The 18,608-nt window shown below is 39.5% G+C and overlaps 1 protein-coding gene across 1 annotated transcript; it reads left to right on the forward strand.

The window, feature by feature from the left end:
* The first annotated feature begins 756 nt into the window (after positions 1 to 756).
* On the forward strand, positions 757 to 17,698 carry tmem200ca (transmembrane protein 200C, genome duplicate a). The gene is made up of 2 exons (XM_036589825.1): positions 757 to 1,007; positions 15,104 to 17,698. The coding sequence occupies exon 2, from the start codon at positions 15,137 to 15,139 to the stop codon at positions 16,745 to 16,747; it is 1,611 nt and encodes a 536-aa protein (XP_036445718.1). The 5' UTR covers positions 757 to 1,007; positions 15,104 to 15,136; the 3' UTR covers positions 16,748 to 17,698.
* Positions 17,699 to 18,608: the final 910 nt, after the last annotated feature.

Below are 18,608 nucleotides of genomic sequence, written 5' to 3' on the forward strand. Positions count from 1 at the left end.
GTTTCTTTAGAGTGGTGTCACAATGTGCAACACAGATACAGCTATTTTATTTACTATCCATAACAACCTACACGTGTCGTTTGAGTGTTTGTATGTTATGTGTTGATGATGGTAAAGTAGTGGTAAAATACCTTTTTGGCACTATGTTGCCTTATTATCCCCCTGCATGTAGGCCTACCTCTCTGCCATGAATGTTGTTTTTTTTGGGGGGGTGGGGGGGCGTAGCCTCAAAACTGTCGTAAACACAACGTATCAGACATCAGTGTATTAACCATTTCACCTAATAGCGTTATGATGTAGCCTTTGGGGGGTTAAACTCTTCAGACATCTGGTTTCTATCACCACCGCCGTGAACAATTCTGACTGTAATTTTCTCTAGAACATAGCATTTCACACCAAACCACTCTGAATGACTTTGTTTACATCTTAACACCATAACTGCGCAGAAGTTTAGAGAAATTGGTAGGGGTTTCCTTTAACATCATCTACCAAAGCATCGTTTTTGCTGTTTTTGGCAAACAGTAGCTGCTTTCGTGATAGTGAGAATGGATTTTGTCTTCGCTGTAGCCGGACAGATTTCACTGTAACGTCAGGACATGTGGTCCCCACGAAGAGTTAAATACGGGAACACGCCCGCGCGCGCACACACACCCAGCGCGCGCCTTCCAGTCGCTCCAACTCTGTGTGCAGAACTCGAGGCTGCAGCGGCGGAGCGGACACACACACACACGCACACAGACAGACACACACACACAGACAGACAGGCAGACAGACAGGAGAGCTCTGCTGCTCCGCTCAGCGGTCCAGCTCCTCGTTTTACTTCAGTTTAATGTTGTCTTATTGTGTTATATTTTGCCCGAACGGCGGCAGGAATGGGTCCGGCGAGGCTCCAGCCCCGTGCTTCCACTCGGCGGTGGATTAAATGGACCGACTCGGTCTCCTCAGAGGAGAGAAACTTTTTGTGATTGTCGCCTGAAAACAGGAAATTGATGTCCGTTTCTCTGGCGGTGAGTATGGTTACTTCGCAGGAGTGTTAAACGGCACTGAGGGTCTTTCTAACACAGAGTGAGTGAGTGCAGTGCTAGTGCGGGGTCTCCTCACATTTTCGTCTCTCTTTCGTTTCGCCTCTGCCTCTTCTGCTTCCCGAGGCTTTGTGGAGGGAGGCTATACAGCTACCACAGGTCACGACGCAGGTGAATCTGTATTTTATTAACATTTCAAGCCTCGTCACTTTTTCCCTCCGCCGGAGTTGGACAGTTAGAGCGCCTTCCTGCCTCCTGTGGGGAGGTTCCGGACTGCCTCAGCGGCTTCAGGCTGAGAAATCATCACATACGGTCAACGGCGTGGCGCAAGCGTGTGTTAACAGTCCAGCAGTGGGCTTTCACGGGGCTAAGACACTTTCTGAGGCAGCGCTGTCGTCAGACTCCACACAGTTCCTGCTCTCTTATGTACAGATTTAAATTAGAAGCTGCTCGTACAGTGGGTGGTTTAGGCTAAGAATAACAGGCTGTTGTATAATGCATAAAACAGCGTCAGCTTCGTTCATTTCGTGGGTTTTGTGTGTGAGAGAGAGCAGGGTCTGTCTAACTGAAGCATATTGGACTGTATTCTGTCTGTTCAGCAGCACAGCACCAGCGTTGGCACCTCCACATACTGCTCTGTGTTGTACTCATTATAGCAGCAGAGGAGATACAGAGGGAAGATGTGGTGCCATCACTGCCAGAAGCAGCAAAACACATCCACATTTCTGACCACACTGGGTTGACTTTGTCTTGAAGGCTGTTTTTTATCTTCTTTCAATTGCAGGGGGCAATATTGCAAAAATATAATATCACTATACTTAAAGACCTTTTCTCAATATACAATATGCATCATGATTTTTAGTTTTTCTGTGATTTTGGTAAGTTGGAACAGATGAAAAGCCCCAGTAGTGCAATATACAATGGTAATTTTTATCCAGTGTTTCACATTCTGCACTGCACTAAATCAAATTAAACAGGGCTAATTCTGCTCTCTTTGTAATGAAACGTGGTCTGTGGTTTTTAAGCATTGACAATATTCACAACATGCTCAGAAAACTGTGACGTAATTTATCATGAAAACGTATAATAAATTCTTTCATTGCACACCGTTAAATTTCAGTCATGGGTTTTATCAGTTATAAATTTATTAAGTAATTTTAGATATGAGTTATATTAATGTTTCATTGTTTCTGCCCTCTTAGTCCATATCAGCTGGACAGTGGTCACTTTCTCTGAGCACCGTCAGCACATGCACTATTGTATTGTTAAACACATTAAATGGTATTTGTCAAGCATTTGGAAGCATCAGATTCAGTTGATTCAGGGGTGGAAGGATCACATATGTCAGTGTCGGTGCTCTACTTTACGCCATAGGATCTTAAACCAAAGCAGCAATCAGACCTTCATATACTTTACATTGTTTGTAGAAGGAAGCAGCACGAGGCAAAACACAACTGGCTTGGGGAATCTGTAACTGTGCCATTTCAACAGGAGAGGTATGAATAGCTTTCAGCGGCGAAATCACCACACCACCCATAACAGTAAGACCAGTGCTTCTAGAAATTAGACTCAAAAGTGATAATCTAGCATCAGTTTTTGCTTTTTTGCTTTCCGAACAGTTTAATTTTGTGTACGCCATTCTGAGATGCCACGTATACGCCACAAGGAAACTGCACCAAACTAGTACATTTATTCTTGTGGTTTCATTATTTCTTTGATTGTGTGCATGTCTAATGAGTTACTGTACTCGGTGAGTTTCTGTACAGTAAACTCTCCCCAGCATGCAGTGTCAGCAGGGTTTAAAGGGATGCTGCAGTAGTAATGCTATGCTGTTAGGAAGGATTCAAACATGTAGCTGCTCTGGACAGTGCTGTACTGTAGGACATGACATAGTCCATAAGCCAGACATTGTGGTTTTGGGATTTGCCACTAGGCCACTTCAGGCAGGCATGCCTAAAGCACTGTACAGGTCAGAAGGGCTGAAGGAAATTCAAGAATGCCAGAGGCAAGAAAATAGATATAGAGAGAAGGACCTTGGCAACAATAGATAACCAATGTTGAGGGTGTAAGGGAGCGTGAAATTAGGTCTATAAAACTACTCTGAAAGCTGCTTTAGGTGCATCTGAAGAAATATTATGGACTGTTTTGCTAAACCGTTGGGATATGCCCACTGCAGGCCCGATGTACTAAGCTCTTTGCAGTAGTTTTAGGTGTATTCTGTCTGCATGTTATGTTAGAAACTGGCGCACAAGCCTAAACATACAGTTTATGGGCCACATGCCAGGTATAACATAAAATGTGCTGCCTTCCTCATGCACATGCATTTGAGGGAGGGTCACACAGAACGTGAGAGGATTGTGCAAAAAAGTGGGTGGTGATTATACAGATGCAGCTAATTACATATTTCACTTGATTTACAAAGGTTTGTGAAAGCTCACGGCGGCCGGCTATCTCTTCGTCACTAGTTTTTATTTTCTGTTTTGTCTCAAGCTTGTTTATGGCTCCATTATTTCACTGCCCCTTTTCAGCCTTGCGCCTCATAAGTGAGCAGTTGCTAGGTGGGGCTACACATAGTGTGAATGGTAAGCTACAGTCTTAGTAAATTGAATGTTAAATTCATGTGCATTGTGGTCCCATACAAGTGTACATCTGGCTCTGTATGTCCAAAAGTTTCCAGACACCCCTTCTGTTTGTGAATTCAGCTACTTTAAGATGCAGCAATTACTGACACAGGTGTTCAGTTGCTCACACAAGTTGCTCATGTGTGGAGAAGCCGCACATGAGCGATGCTCAATGGCAAGTGTCAATTAGAGGGGTCTAAAGCCCCCCAGCATTGGGCTGCGGAGCAGTGGAACAGTGTTAGGAGTACCTTTAGGATGAGTTGGAGTGGAGTCTAGGATCCAGGACTAATCAACATCAGTTCTTGACCTCACTAGTGCTCTTGTGGCTGAATACAATCAAATCCTCACAGCAATGTTCCAACATCTAGTGTAAAGCCTTCCCAGAAGAGTAGTTGCTGCAGCAAAGGGGGGGAAACTCAACATTAATGCCTGTGATTTCAGCAGAAATGTTGAATAAGAAGGTGCCTACAAACTTTTGGACAAACAGTATGTCATCTGCTGTGAGTGTGTCTTGCTTTATAGTGTTGACAGTGTTAGTGCTATCACAGATTATTATATTTGTTCTGGTTAACTACTCTGAAGCGACTGATACATGGAAGGAAATAAATTCAGCTATTAATGTATGTCCTTTCCTGTGCCTGACCATAAACCATGGTGGTTAATTGGAACATCCAACTGGCAAACTAAGTTATATTTTTGTGGGTTCAAAGGTGATCTCTTGAGCAGTACTGATGGATTGCTATGTGCTTGAAGAATTATGGCACAGTTTTATCCCTCGCAGTTTATCGCCTGCATGCTTCAGTATCCAGCAAAAGAAAAATATGAGAGGAATCTTTTCTCTGCCATGCCTATGATGATGGATGTGCCAAATATCAGTTCTGAGCATTTAGTCTTAAAGGAAAAGAAACTTTTTCCCTTAGATTATTAGATGTTTTGTATATATTTTTTCTCTCTAGCCAGAATGTAGTGCACAATCTTTTTTGTTTTTCTCAGTAAATTAATTTCCTGCATTCATTTTCTGCGTATGTTTTCTATTGGACTGTGCTTTACTTTTGACTGCTGTGACAGAATAGAAGTATACTTTTGTTTTAATAGTACAATTTCATTCTATTTTAGGAGTTTGCTGTTTTATGTGGATACATTTCAAAGTAGATTTTGCCTTCTGGAATGATTTGAAATGTCTTTAGCTAAGGGTATCTCTCTGCCTATAGGTACCACCATGATCTTTAAATTGGGAACTCTTATTGGTTTACATTTCCAGAAATCATTCAGCCATACTTACTATTCAACCATTATTAATATCGGGTAAAGTGATACAGCCCATCATAATTGATTCAGAGCCTTTGGTAGAACGAAATTACTGCTTTACTATCTTCACTTTGACAGCTTAGTTGCCTGGTTTAATCGTCAGTAAATGTTCAGACTGTAATATAAATGCAGTATATTTTCAGGTAAAGATATTGCTCTTGTTTATAGCTGATAGCATACTGTATTAAAGAGTGTCTATATCATAATCCCATCAATTCTAACAGCTGAGTGAGTCACTATTGAACGTTAGCCTGCTGCTTCAGCCTCCTCATGGGTGCTGAGTGTGTAGAAATTGTCTTTAGAACTGGTACGGTGAGGGTAATTGTTAGTTTAATGAGCATGTTCTTCACTTGGGCACATTTCACTGCTCATTAAACTTCATATAAGCTCATCAACCGGCCATGCGTAGTTGTCTTGTCATTGAAGGTGAATTACTTAATGGAGTGTTTTCTGTTTTATTTCTTTCTGCCAAACAAGTAGATTGTTAGTGAAGTGAAAAAAATGTTTTCTATGGCAGGATGATGTGGTGCTGATTTGTAAGCAGTTTACTACCTTAAGATTAAGCATTGTAAGAGAAACCTCGAAAACGGCTCCTGTCAGCCGTAAAGGTGTAGGTGTTCCAACACAATGCACTTTAGATGAATATGGGCTTTTTCTAGGCATGTCATTTCTGTTTGATCATGTAATAACAGTCAGCACAGATGTATGGTACTGATATCAAATGTTATTTGTTTTGTGCACAATGGGTTTTGTGAGTGATATCGAATCTCAGCCTCTCTCATGTTTGCTTCCATTACCTTTAATGTGCCACTTGGGAATGCTTTCAATGAGCCATAATCGATTTGGTGGACTGTGATTGCTTCAGCCATTTCGGGGTGTAATATCAGTGGCAGCATAACATAATTGGCAGCTCTTTTCCCCACCACTCTGCTGTGGTCTATCATATTTATCTCATCTCATCCATTTGGGATGCCAGATCATTAGATTGCCCTTGCTGCTCTCTTGTGTACTCATCCTCATCTTCAGATATACATTCACATTGTGTACAGGTCATTCACTGACCTATAAATCCCTGCCATCGGCTGCATCTGTGAAATGTCAATTTGTGTGTCATGTCCCTCTGACGCCTTTCATGATCGCACACCTCATTTCCTTGTTTACACTGGTTCTCTGCTGTTTGCTTTGATGCGGGGAGGATCTAGACAAACCTTTGAACCTTGGCTCTCAGCACGATCATTCACTCATGTGCAGCATCAGATATATTCACTGACAGTAGACTGACATGTTATTTGATGAGAGAGGAAGTGTGTGCATGAAACTAAGTATAATACTTTGTGTTAAACATACCCCAAACCCAGCCTACAGCCCATTTGGCCAAAGGAAATTCAGGGTACTGCATGGTCCACCCTCTTTCTCTATGGCACCGCTCTCTGCAGTATTTTATCAGTGCTCTGTGTTTTTTAACATACAGGGAAAGCAGCTAAGAAACTCCACAGTCGATAAAAGTGATTGTTCACTTTGTAATTTCCTCCAGCCTCTTGTGGCATTATTTGAATATCTTGTCCACTCTGTGTAATTAATACTGTTTTACTATTGAAATTTCAGTCAGTGAGCTTTATTATAAAACGTCCACCATAAATTAGCATGTTACCTGAGTGGCACAAGTGTAAGGTAATGATTGCAACCGAGCCACTAGATAACTAGATTTCTAAATATACAATAATGTAACCGAATGGACTTTTTTGACAGTCTGGCAAAGTAGATCATATGTGAACAAGGTAGTTTAGTGTTAGAATAGTTGTTGTGACAACCATTTGGCCTTTTACCTGGCTGTAGTCTGCCTTGTTGATAGGCTTGTTTGGATTTCTGTGTGTTAGTCAGGTTGTTAAGGGTAGTTTCAATGAAAGTGGCATGAACCACAGTGTTTTATTGGGTTATGTCGGTTTAACTTACCTTAGGTATATCTGTACCTCTTATGATCCAGTGCAAACATATTTTTGATCCTCTGTCTTGTATGTTTGAATTTCTGTTTACTAAATTAAGGCATTACTGATAAAGACCTAAATTTGTTTGCAACAGTTAAAAGTACTGTTGTTGGCAGCCTGCAGATTTTGAGTGTTTTTGAGACAGGAAGAGAACAGCAAGGGCCAAGAGCAAGGACAGAAGAGTAAAGGGTAGAAGAATAGAATAGCAGGAGGATGTGTTTTAAGAATTTGAATGTGAAATATCATCAAGTTTGTCATTACAAAAACCAAGGTAGAAAAATTATTAGCTGTCATGGTAGAAAAAGGGCAGAGATCTCTGATGTAAGATAATGTAGAAACGTCTAAGAAGAAAACATTAAAGCTTTCAGGTCTTGAGTCTCTTCTAAACTAGCAAATGTACTATATTCAAGCATTTTTAACTATTTAAAAATCAGTCCATGTAAAAACATTTTAAGGTATATTTCAATGTGAAAATGAACCAGAAACAGGCATTTAGTACGATATAGCAATGAGAGGCAGCGACTAGCTGCCTATCTGGATTCGAGAACCATAACCTTTGTGTGCTAATGGACTTGGATCTTAGTTTTAGCAGTCGTGTCAAAGCAGTTACTAAATCAGCATTTTATCACCTTAAAAACATCAACAAGATTAGAGATTTTCTGACAAAACCAGACCTGGAGAAACTCATCTATGCTTTAATTTTTAGTAGGATTGATTACTGTAATGGTCTCCCAACTGGATCCCCAAAAAAGACAATCAAACAGGTTCAGATGATTCAAAATGCAGCTGCCAGAGTCTTACTAGGAGTAAAAGATGGGAACACATCACCCCATTCTTAAATTCTTACACTGGCTACCAGTCTGTTACAGAATAGACTTTAAGGTACTATTACTGGTCTTTAAATTGTTTAATGGTGTTGGACAAGCGTATTTATCTGATGCAGTGTTGTGGGCCGAGCAGAACTCTCAGATCTCTATAGGAAGCAGTCAGTTAGTCCTGCCTAAGCTAAAACAAAACATGGAGAAGCAGCATTTGAAACCAGTTGACAGAGCATTAGAAGAGCCCCAACACTAGACACTTTTAAATCTGGGCTGAAAATGGATTAAAATGCATTCCTATTTAAGCAGCTTTCAGCTCAACAGCACTTCTCTCCTGTAACAGCACTTTAGTATTCTAATTTAATTTTTAATTGGATTTTTAATTTAATGTCTTCCTCTTTTAAATCTGTTGTTTATAATCATGTTTTAATCATCCATCCAGGCAGGATACACCCTGCAGGTTACACCCTGGACAGGTCGCCAGTCAGACATACACATTCACACCTAGGGGCAATTTAGTGTGTCCAATCAGCCTGACTGCATGTTTTTGGACTGTGGGAGGAAACCCACGCAGACACGGGGAGAACAGGCAAACTCCACACAGAAAGGACCCCGGTCGCCCGGCCGGGAATCGAACCCAGGCCCTTCTTGCTGTGAGGCGACAGCGCTACCCACTGCGCCACCGTGCCGCCCATGTTTTAATCATGTTTTTATTATCTTTGCATTTTCTAATTTGTAAAGCACTTCGAATAACCGCAGTGTATGAAAGGTGCTATATAAGTAACTTGCCTTTCCTTGCCTATTTCACAAAAAAAAGTGTTTTCCCTCAGTAAAACCTGGCCGCTAATGCTCTTATGGCTGAACGCAATCAAATCCACACAGCAATGTTCCAACATCTTGTGTAATGTCTTCCCAGAAGAGTAGCAGCTGTTACTGTGGCAAAGGGGGACGAACTCACTTTTAATACCCTTGATTTCGGAAGAAATGTTTGCATACAATCTTTTAGTCATATAATGTTTGTTGCCTTGACTTTGAGGTAGTGATGTAGTCAAGTCCATGGTAGTCAAGAGGTGAGTCTGAGTCATGATCAAGATCAGATTAAGGATATAAAAATGAATAGAAGAGCGGAAAACTGAAATCCATTTGTAATTAATTGTACATTCATTATCATTCATTATACATGATATGCATTAATGAATAATATTATATTTTAGAATATATTTTGTAAAATCTTACATTATTTAATATATAGCCCCAAAAATGTATTACATTACATGCTTAATCAGGCTGTGCAATGTAACTTTTGAAAGTAAATGACAGTAAGATTATTCTCTGTCCTTCTTTTCTAAAGCTTATTTAGAATCACAACCTAAAGTTAACTGAATATAAACCAAACAACACACATCCATTTTATTATAAAAACATATGAACACAAAGTAATACATATAACATCCTCATCTGCCCTCAGGGTATGATTGAATTTTGAAACCAATGAACATCAGCACACAAACAATACCATGTTAAGTCATCATGGAAAGAATCAACTAGATCCTCAACCAGTAGCAAACACATTCTGCTTAAACTATTAGAGACAAATTTGTTTAATTCTGTTTGAAGATACTGATATTCAATAATGTTAAAATGCTAAAAATGATTTTAAAAAGAACACAAATAATAAAAAATGATAATAATGATAAAAAAAAATTACCTCAGATGTAGGCATCGCACTCAGCTGATCAGGAGACCAATTTCTGAGTTCACCTTACCCTGAGACCAAGTCCAAATGATTTTGAGGCTGAGACAAGACCAAGGCTGCTGATTTACGGTGTTGGACTGGACTCGAGTACTACAGCGCTACTTTGAGAAGTGAATATATTGCTGTAGTTACTGAAACAAAGCATCAAGGTTTTGAAAGCCATTTAAAGATCCAGATCAATGCTTGGTTGAATGAGAAACTAAAAGAACTTATTTCTATTTAAACTATAAATGCCTGTAACTGATATTATGCGCATGCATTATTAGATGCATAGTAGAAGAAAGATTCCTCTCATATTTTTTCAATGCTGGATAGTAAAGCACGGGAGCGATAAATTACAAGGGATAAAACTGTGCCATAATTCTTCCAGCACAAAGCAATCCATCAATACTGCTTGAGAGATCAACCTCAGGTGGTTATGGGTGTCTGCTGTTGCCAGGAAGCCTCTCTCCCTCTCTCTCTCCCTCTCTCTCCCTCACTCACCATACAACTCACTATCCAAACCGCAGCTGCTCTAAAAATGCAGCGCTATACAAAAGACATTGTGGGCTGTGGTTCACAACTGTTAGATGACCATATTTGGATCTAACAGAAAGCAAAAGTATGAAGCGCGTTGGTCTGCAGTAGGACATTATGAACATTTCATCTGCAGGACCATTTCTTTCCAAAAAAGTTTAATGAACACTGCACTGTGGCAGTAGATTCATCACCACAAATTAAGAAAAATGGCCACTGTATTCCCAGAAGGAAGCAAATCCAGTAGCGTCTGTGCGGGTCGCCCTGCTGGTTCAGGATTAATGGACTTCGGTTGTAGAAACTCCAGTATGTGTTTTCCCTCCAGAACTCCCTGTTGAAACGCAATATAAAGATTTAATTGTTGCAATTAATTACTGACTTTCAGCTACTGAGACATACTGAAGTGTTGAGAAATATTTTACCGTGTTTATTTTGTGTAACACACAGAAATTGAAAAAGATCCATACTTATATATATATATATATATATATATATATAAATTAGGGCCTTATCGATATTTGTCCCTGTTATTATACTGATTTTAAGGACCTAAAAATCAAATAACCAGTAACATCTTTAGATTTTAATTTAATACTCCAGTAGTTTTAGTTAAACAGTGCCTTACTGGCTGAACTGTGAGTTGTATGATGGTCACTTCTCCAAAATAACTTTTCTTAAACATACAGTCTTATATAATATAAATGCTTTAGCACTGGGGGTGGGTCTACCCAGAATTTTTTGAGGTTTTGTTTTTTGTTAATTACCTTCATAAAAAAATATTTTGTGTTATAACTTATCAGTCCTGGTAACTAATGCTAAAAGTGAGGTTTGAATACATTTTACATATTTACAGTAACTGGAGGAATACATTTGAAAATCAGTAGTTTACATGTTGGATGAATTGGACAAGCTAACACTACAGCTAACTGAGACAACACTAAATGTGAGAGGGTCTTTTCTTTTTAATAGACTTTGTTCCAGCATGTTAGTTTGCCAGAGAAACATTTTCACTGTTTTTGGACCTGCCTAACCTTAGCTGGAGCACTTAGCCTAGTAAGCAGTATAGCAGCGCTACATCTGCCTTTTTAATCCTTGACAACACACTCACATTCAGACACTTGCGTTTCAAAATGGCAAAGTGTAATATACATACAAATATGAGCAACAGTCATTTTTTACAGTCTGTGTTCAAACATAAAAGTGATGTTTTTTTGAATTGTTAGTCTGTACTGTCCATTTTCCTGTAATGAAATGGAACAGATACACAGGTTTTACCCTGTTGACAGAGATTGTGAGTTCCAGCCTTCAGGGATAAAACCCTGGGGATGTCAGTATCAACAGATATTGGCAGATGTACCAGTCAGGCTCCAATATAAATTATACATGAAAATGGTTCTCCTCATGTCATTCGAATATTTCATGTAGCCTACATTGTCTCTGAATTCAAATTGATACAATGTATAGTCACTTAGCTGGTGTAAACATGCAAATGCTGTAACTCACATTCATATCTTGAGCAAATAATACAGCAGAGAAAATTCCAAACATGCTGACTAAAATGTATTAAAAGTCTCATCTCATATGTAAGTAGTGACTCACTTTAAAGCCCTGTTGTTCTGTTTACTCAAATAGTTTAGGAAATCAGAGAGAGATGAAATTGCTCCTCTGAGCCGGAGTGTGATCCAACCTGTCTGTTATCATTAGCTGGAGCTCCAGGTGTTTCTGTTTGCCATCTGTTTGTCGGCCAGATGCCGTTTAAGAAAAGCTCATTTATTTCTCCTCTGTGTGTTGGAGAGAAGCATTTAAACCTATATTCATTTGTTTGGAATTAATGTTCCACACTTCAAAGTTTTCAAAAACATGACATAACCACTCGACTAAAATTGCAGAGATTAGTTTGATCAGGCATTTTTGTGCCTCTTTAGTCAATTTTGGCTTATGGATATTTCTTGTCTTGTTCACGCCATCGTGACAGCTTTATTAAATCTAAGAAGCTGTTCTGTGAGTAGATTACTTAATTGCGTTCAGGGGCCTTATAGCCATAGTCAACGCTGCAACAGCATACAGCAGCACTGGATTTACCAAACCAGTGGAGGAAGGATTCAGAGTATGGCTAGGACATCAATTTATCGACCGCTGTAGAGAACAGCCATGACACTGAAAAGTAGAATTTGTTTTTTTTTTTTGTGTGTGTGTGTGTGTGTGTTTCTTTCTTTTCTTTTTGCATGCTGGAGCACTTTGTGCATTGATCTGTTATCAGAAACTCCAGTCCTGATTTTAATTTACACAAACAGTACTCAGTTGCCCTGTGAGCTGCTGGTGAGCACACTGGAGTGCTGGCACTCATGGAACCCGCCATCAGAAACACTGTTTTTTGTTTTTCACAGTAGACATAATCTGCTGCCTGTTTTGCTTGGAGGTCTAACTGCGTTTTTTTTTCGATAATGTTGCTAGGATATATTTTGATGGAAATGTGAATGATTTACAAAACTGGGGGATCTGAATATTAGAGGCAGGTGTGTTGGATTTCTTTAGGGTGGTAGATCTCCTAGACCAGGATTTGGCACCCCTACACTACAGAAACAATTAGGGTTTTTATTTTATTTTATTTTATTTTATTTTACTTTATTTTATTGGTAAACATAGATAATGAATAAATTTCACTGCTTTGATTTTCTGTCTACATCATGTAGCAGACCATCCTCCACTGGCAAGCTCTGTTTTAAGAGGTAGTGAGCGCAAGAGATAGTTAGTAGAGGTTTTACTCTGCTTAAGGTGTTTAGGAGCTTTCTATACATTTATAATAATATGTGTATATGCACTTTTAAATTTAATGTAAACAGTAAAAGGTTTACAGTTCTTTCTGGAAGCCCTGCAACTCACAGAGTATATTTTAAAGCACCAAAGCAACAACAAGAATGCCCCAGTCCCTAATCCTCGGGGAAGCTGTGACACTGTTTTGATTATTCCTGATTGAAGCTTAAAAGAGTGTCAGATACAGTAACCTTGTTCTTCCTTTGCATATTAAGTATGTTCATTAATTGTTAGTTGATAAAGTCCACACCAGTAAATTAATGTCTTGCCCCTTGGGCCATGTCTTCATTAACAGTCTTCCTTTGGTGCTAATTTAGGTATTTCCAACACCCACTCTCTGTTTGGTCAAGCTTAGATCTTCACCTGTTGACTTCAGTAAGATATTCCTAGAGATACATTACAAAGCCCTTTTTTCTCCACCCATTTCCTCCTTAGAGATGTGTTGCCTCAGACTTCAAATGGTGGCTCAGATTTTGTCAGCTTTGTTCTTGTCCTATATGTGAGCGTGTCTGAAATGCATTCTCTTTTGGACATGCTATCCCTGCTGCAAGCAAAGGCTGCCTGAGCCTCCATGGTATTCTGTTCTTTTCTTTATGCCTCTTTGTTTTTTTCCACTCTATATCTAAAGTGATGCCTTGATATTGTTAAACACTAACCTCCTGCCCTCCTCAGAATTCTCTGATAAAGTGGCAGATGAAGAATCCCATCCCCCAAAGCAAGACACACCTGCATGCATACCAAACAATTTCATGCATTTAGCCCCTTGTTTTCATCCAAAGAATACCTATAAGGCCTGTTTCTCTTTGCACTTCAGTAGTTTGTGTCTGTATATTGCATTCTGAGTGCTGTCACATCTTTCTTGGTGGCAGACACACACATTTGGTTATCAGGCGTGTTCTCCAGGCCTGTGTGAGGCATTGTGTCACTACTCTGAACGCACATGTGCAATGGCATTGCCTCCTTACTGCTGCTCCTTGCTACCTCACATCAAATGAACAAGAGCCTGAAGAAAGAACATTCCATTGAGGTTCCTTTACTTCTCGCTTTGCCTTTTCAGATAGTCTGCTCATCCTTAGTTTTATGTCTCAGAGGTAGATTTTGTAGCTGTATGAAGAGAGCACTACTCATGTATCACTGACAAACTGATTGACCGAAATGATGATTTCATGCACATGACACAAGATTTAGAAAGGCTAAAATCTACATTTTGCTCGTTATATCATACAAGTTATTCATTTTTCAGCATTTGAGAGAAAAGCAGAAAACATGTATTTAACAGATCATTAAACAGAAGTCTTAACAGCTAAATATAATATCATTTGATCAGCATTTATTGTGTACACCGTTTGCCTTTATTGCAGCGTCCATTCTTGTCAGAAGACTTGCATTCAGATTTTCAAAGAAATCTGCACAGAGATTTTTCTACACCTCCAAAGTTCAGTGTTACAGTTTGGATGCACTTTCTTCTTCTGATAATCCAAGTAAACTCCCAGTTACACATCTCAGATGTCCAGTCCAGATGTTCATGTATTCTAATGCAAATGCTCTTCTTTTTTATCTAATTCCTTTTTTTTTTCAGTAAAGGCTTCTCAACAGCTACACATCCTTTCAGACTCATAGTGTTGAGTTGTCTTCTCACAGTGGAAGGATGAACAAAAATACAAACAAGAGTGGAGCTTGATTTTCTCCTCTCTCTCAAAGATGAAAGCTTTAAGATCTTTATCTTTAAAAATAATTTTAACTCTAATTTTTTCGCTTATTGTCTGTTGACTTTCCACTTCCTTATGCAAGCGGATTATATCATATCTAATCTCTTCACAACTATCTCCTAAAAAATGAATAACTTATACTTATTGTCTGTTTTGAACAGAAATTAAATTTATGAGGGGTTCTGTCTGACTGCTGCATAGTACTGTAAATGATCTCTTTTCTGATTGGTTGCGCTGTATCGTGCCTTATTCAAAAAGCAATCTTGGCTGACATATGTAGTAACAACGCTCCTTATCACATCAATGTGAGCAGCTAAACTACTGTAGGCTAAATGGGCAGTACTATGTAAATGTGTTCATGGTTGTGACATCAGAATGATCATTTTCCATATATGGGCTGTGTGGACTCTTTTGTATAAGATTTCCATAATGTGGACCCTTAGATCTTGAGAACTGCTGTAATACACTGTAGATGCGTCAGTCTGCTTGCATTAGGGATTTTAATTAATGCCACTGTCAGTCTAATTGCCACTTTTTCTTTCTGTCAAACTCAGGATGATTAATTGATCACCAGCTCTGGCCTCATTATGATTGCCACTGGAGGTCTTCTTCGGATCTCAGCCAGACGCCAAGACTCCCTCCGTGCCAAAAACCGAGCGGAAAACAAGCGCAAGAGGAAAGCCAAAAAGAAGAGGAAGAATGAGGTGGTGGTGGTAAAGGGCAAACTGAAGCTTTGCTCCATCTCCGGTCTGGTTGCTGCAATTGGCATTCTTGTGCTGCTTGTCGGGATTGCCTTGGCAGTGCTGGGATATTGGCCTAAGGAGAGTCCATTGTACCCAGGGATAACGACAGCTAAGGGCTTACAGAAACTAGAGAGAACCGGTAATACCAGAGGACCTGAGTCAGTGAACAGAACCACAAATGGTAAGCTTGTTCATCAACTAGATAAAGACCTAATAAGTTCAAATCGTTCCAATGTTACAGCTGAGGATTCACCAAAATTAGGGGCCTTTGCTGAGTTTTTGAAGAGACACTTGTATTCAGACAAACTAAAAGTATTTGGACCTTTAATTATGGGCATTGGGATCTTCCTGTTTATTTGTGCCAATGCGGTGCTGCATGAAAACAGGGACAAAAAGACAAAAATCATCAACCTTAGAGACATTTACTCAACCGTCATTGATATTCACAGCTTAAGAACCAAGGACAATGCATCACTCAATGGATTTGTAAACTATGCGCAATCAAAAGGGGTAGAAGGCAAACCAGGCTCCATATACAGTGCTGCTATGCTAGCAAAGGGCTCCTGGTCATCTTCAGGCTCCTTCAAACAGGACCAGGGCAACCTATCCCCATCCAGAAGGTCATCCTGTGACGAACTGCAAGACTTAACTGTGGATAGGCATGTCTTCCCAGATACAGTGTTTAGCATCTACAGAGAGCATGATAGAACCACCAAATCAGCACCAGAGCCCAAGCAATGGGCGACCAGAACCACCTCAGTCAATGCTTTCACGTTACCAATGGTCAAGCTCAACCACAGGGCAGGAGAAAACAGGAGGGGTTCTGACAAAACTGGGGAGGTAAGAAGTGAATGTTTGGATGCAGAAGCTATTCGCCGTCACCTGGAGTCTCTTGCGGCATCTGGGAGCATTACCAAAGCCAAAGGGGAAACTGTTCAAACTCGAGCCGTCCTTTCCCAGGACTCGGTGGAGGTTTACAAGAGCAGTGGTAGCCTGCAGGGGATGCCGCATATCTCTCTTCAGGGCTCACAGGTACAACTGCTTCCTGCCTCACCTGGTCCCAAGGTCACAGGCTCTCACCTTTCCCTCAGCGCCCTCTCAGACTACTCCAGGTCCATCGACTTGGGAATCTGCCCATCCACCCCCACAGACTGGCACACCGAGAGATCCAGACGACTCAGCTGCCCTCGATTGGAGGGCCTGAGCAGTGGGGGTTATACCAAACTTGAGGGCCTTGGTGGAGAGTCCTTTGAGTCCACAGATGTGGTAACGTTTAGTCGGGGGAGTTCTGCTGATGCTTTGTCCAGAGGACAAATTTCAGAAACTCCACTCTTCCAGGATGAGAGCAGCTCCAGTGGTTTGATTAGGCAATACTCAAAGAAAGAAAAACTCATCATGATTTCCCAATCTGACAATACTTTGGAGGACATAGAAATGGAGAGTGTTGAATTGTAACAGGACCAGTGGACTGGATCAGTGAACTTGCATTACAAGTTTAATAGGCAGATTATATACACGAGTCATTACAGCAATGGATATTTTTCCATTTGTCATTAGAAGTGGATCTGTTGACTTACAGAATAAAATGCATACTGTGGGAAATCATTTTTAATGCCCTTCCAAATCAAGTTTGAAGTAACAAAACTTGCATCAGTGGGAAGAGCGAGTTAAAACATACTGACTTGGCAGGTCCAAAGACTCTGAAAGCACTCTTATAATTGCTGTTTGCTGAAAGAGCAAAGCAAATACTAGAGGAAGCCAAAAAGGCTCAGTTTTGAAGTATGATAGCACAGGTGTGTCTCTACTAGGTCAAACTTTTATATTTGCAGTAGAAATACCATATATATGTGGCTGTTCCACCTGTGTGTTTCTCTAGTTAATTAATGGAGAGTTGCTGTGTCAGCGGCATGTATTTTATACTGTAGTGTCCTTGCACTTTTTTTAATTAACCAGATTAATGATTTTTTTTTAAACGTTTGACCTGATACATAGCAATATCTTATTTGAAATGTTGATTGCCTGTTGGAGAAGCATTATGTTTGCATTTTGCCCTAAAAAAGTCAGATCATGTTTTTACTACAGTTGTATGTTCCTGGTTTCTAAATGTCTTGCTTGTTTAGAAATTGCTGTAACGGCTTTTGCCCGAACAAATTCCATCCTTTAGCACAATGGCCTGCTCCTTTCAGTATCGTCACAATCCATGAGCTTCTATTCAAACCACCCTGATTCCATTAAGTGTTTCTGGACACAGAAGTCCTGTGTGAGTGTGTTTTCTGTGACTGATTAAATGTGGGTAGTGCTGAATCACGCTCGATTAAAGTACACGCTTACATCAGTGTTCCATGTATTAAAAAATGATCAAATGCAAAATCATGATGACCATCATATGGTGCACTCAATTCTGAAATATAAACTAGAATCCTAAAACTAATGTGTATGCAGTTTTTTCATTGTGATTATTCATGCAGTTTACTGTTTAAATGCTGGGAAACTGAATATCACCACACAATAGGTTGGTTTAACCTGATGTTAAGAGGTAAATTATGCGCAAACTAATTCTGAGCTGCCCTCCAAAACAACTAAAAACTACATCTTTTAGTGATATTAATGGTTAAAGATTAAAGATGTCATACAGTGTGATAGGGGTGTAATGAAACAAAGTATTCAATTTGAGATGACATGGTGGTGTTTTTGATACAGCAAATTAGGGAGTGCCTGAAAATGTGCATTGTGTTCATGTGTTACACTTTTTTAAAAATCTATAGAAACACTGTAAAAAGTCCGGCCGCCAGGTTGCCAAAAAAAACCTGTTATTTATGAGTAAAAGTATGTTTTCTCAGTTATGGTCTGTAAAATTACAGTCATTTAATTAATTAGAAATACTGCTTCTTACTGTAATTTAACAGTTTGACCAGTTCAACTAGTTATTCTGACATACAGTATTTTACCATATTAACAGCAATATGCATTAAAATAAACACGAATGTCTGTGAAATAAAGTCATAAAGATCATTTGTTTTTGTAAATTTACATTCTATTTCTTTAAATTCACAACAGCAGTGTTAAAATACAGTATATATACGTATACTATATTATTTACATTTACCTTGCATTGCCTTTAACCTTTTTTCCCCAAAAAACAGGACTTGACCATTCAATTTTACAGTACCTTGACAGTGAAAGTATTTTTCCTTTTTTGCTGTGTAATGTTAATATGTTAATGTTTACACCATTCTCACAACATGCATGTATGCATGCACACTAATTAAAATGCACGTTTCCATATTATTTTCATATGATTTTCAATTCTGAGATC

The sequence above is a fragment of the Colossoma macropomum genome, unplaced genomic scaffold, assembly GCF_904425465.1.
Source record: "Colossoma macropomum unplaced genomic scaffold, Colossoma_macropomum, whole genome shotgun sequence".
NCBI lineage: Eukaryota > Metazoa > Chordata > Actinopteri > Characiformes > Serrasalmidae > Colossoma > Colossoma macropomum.

Excerpts from the sequence above, each read along its gene's own strand:
- tmem200ca (XM_036589825.1), top strand. The coding sequence starts at position 15,137 with ATGATTGCCACTGGAGGTCTTCTTCGGATCTCAGCCAGACGCCAAGAC.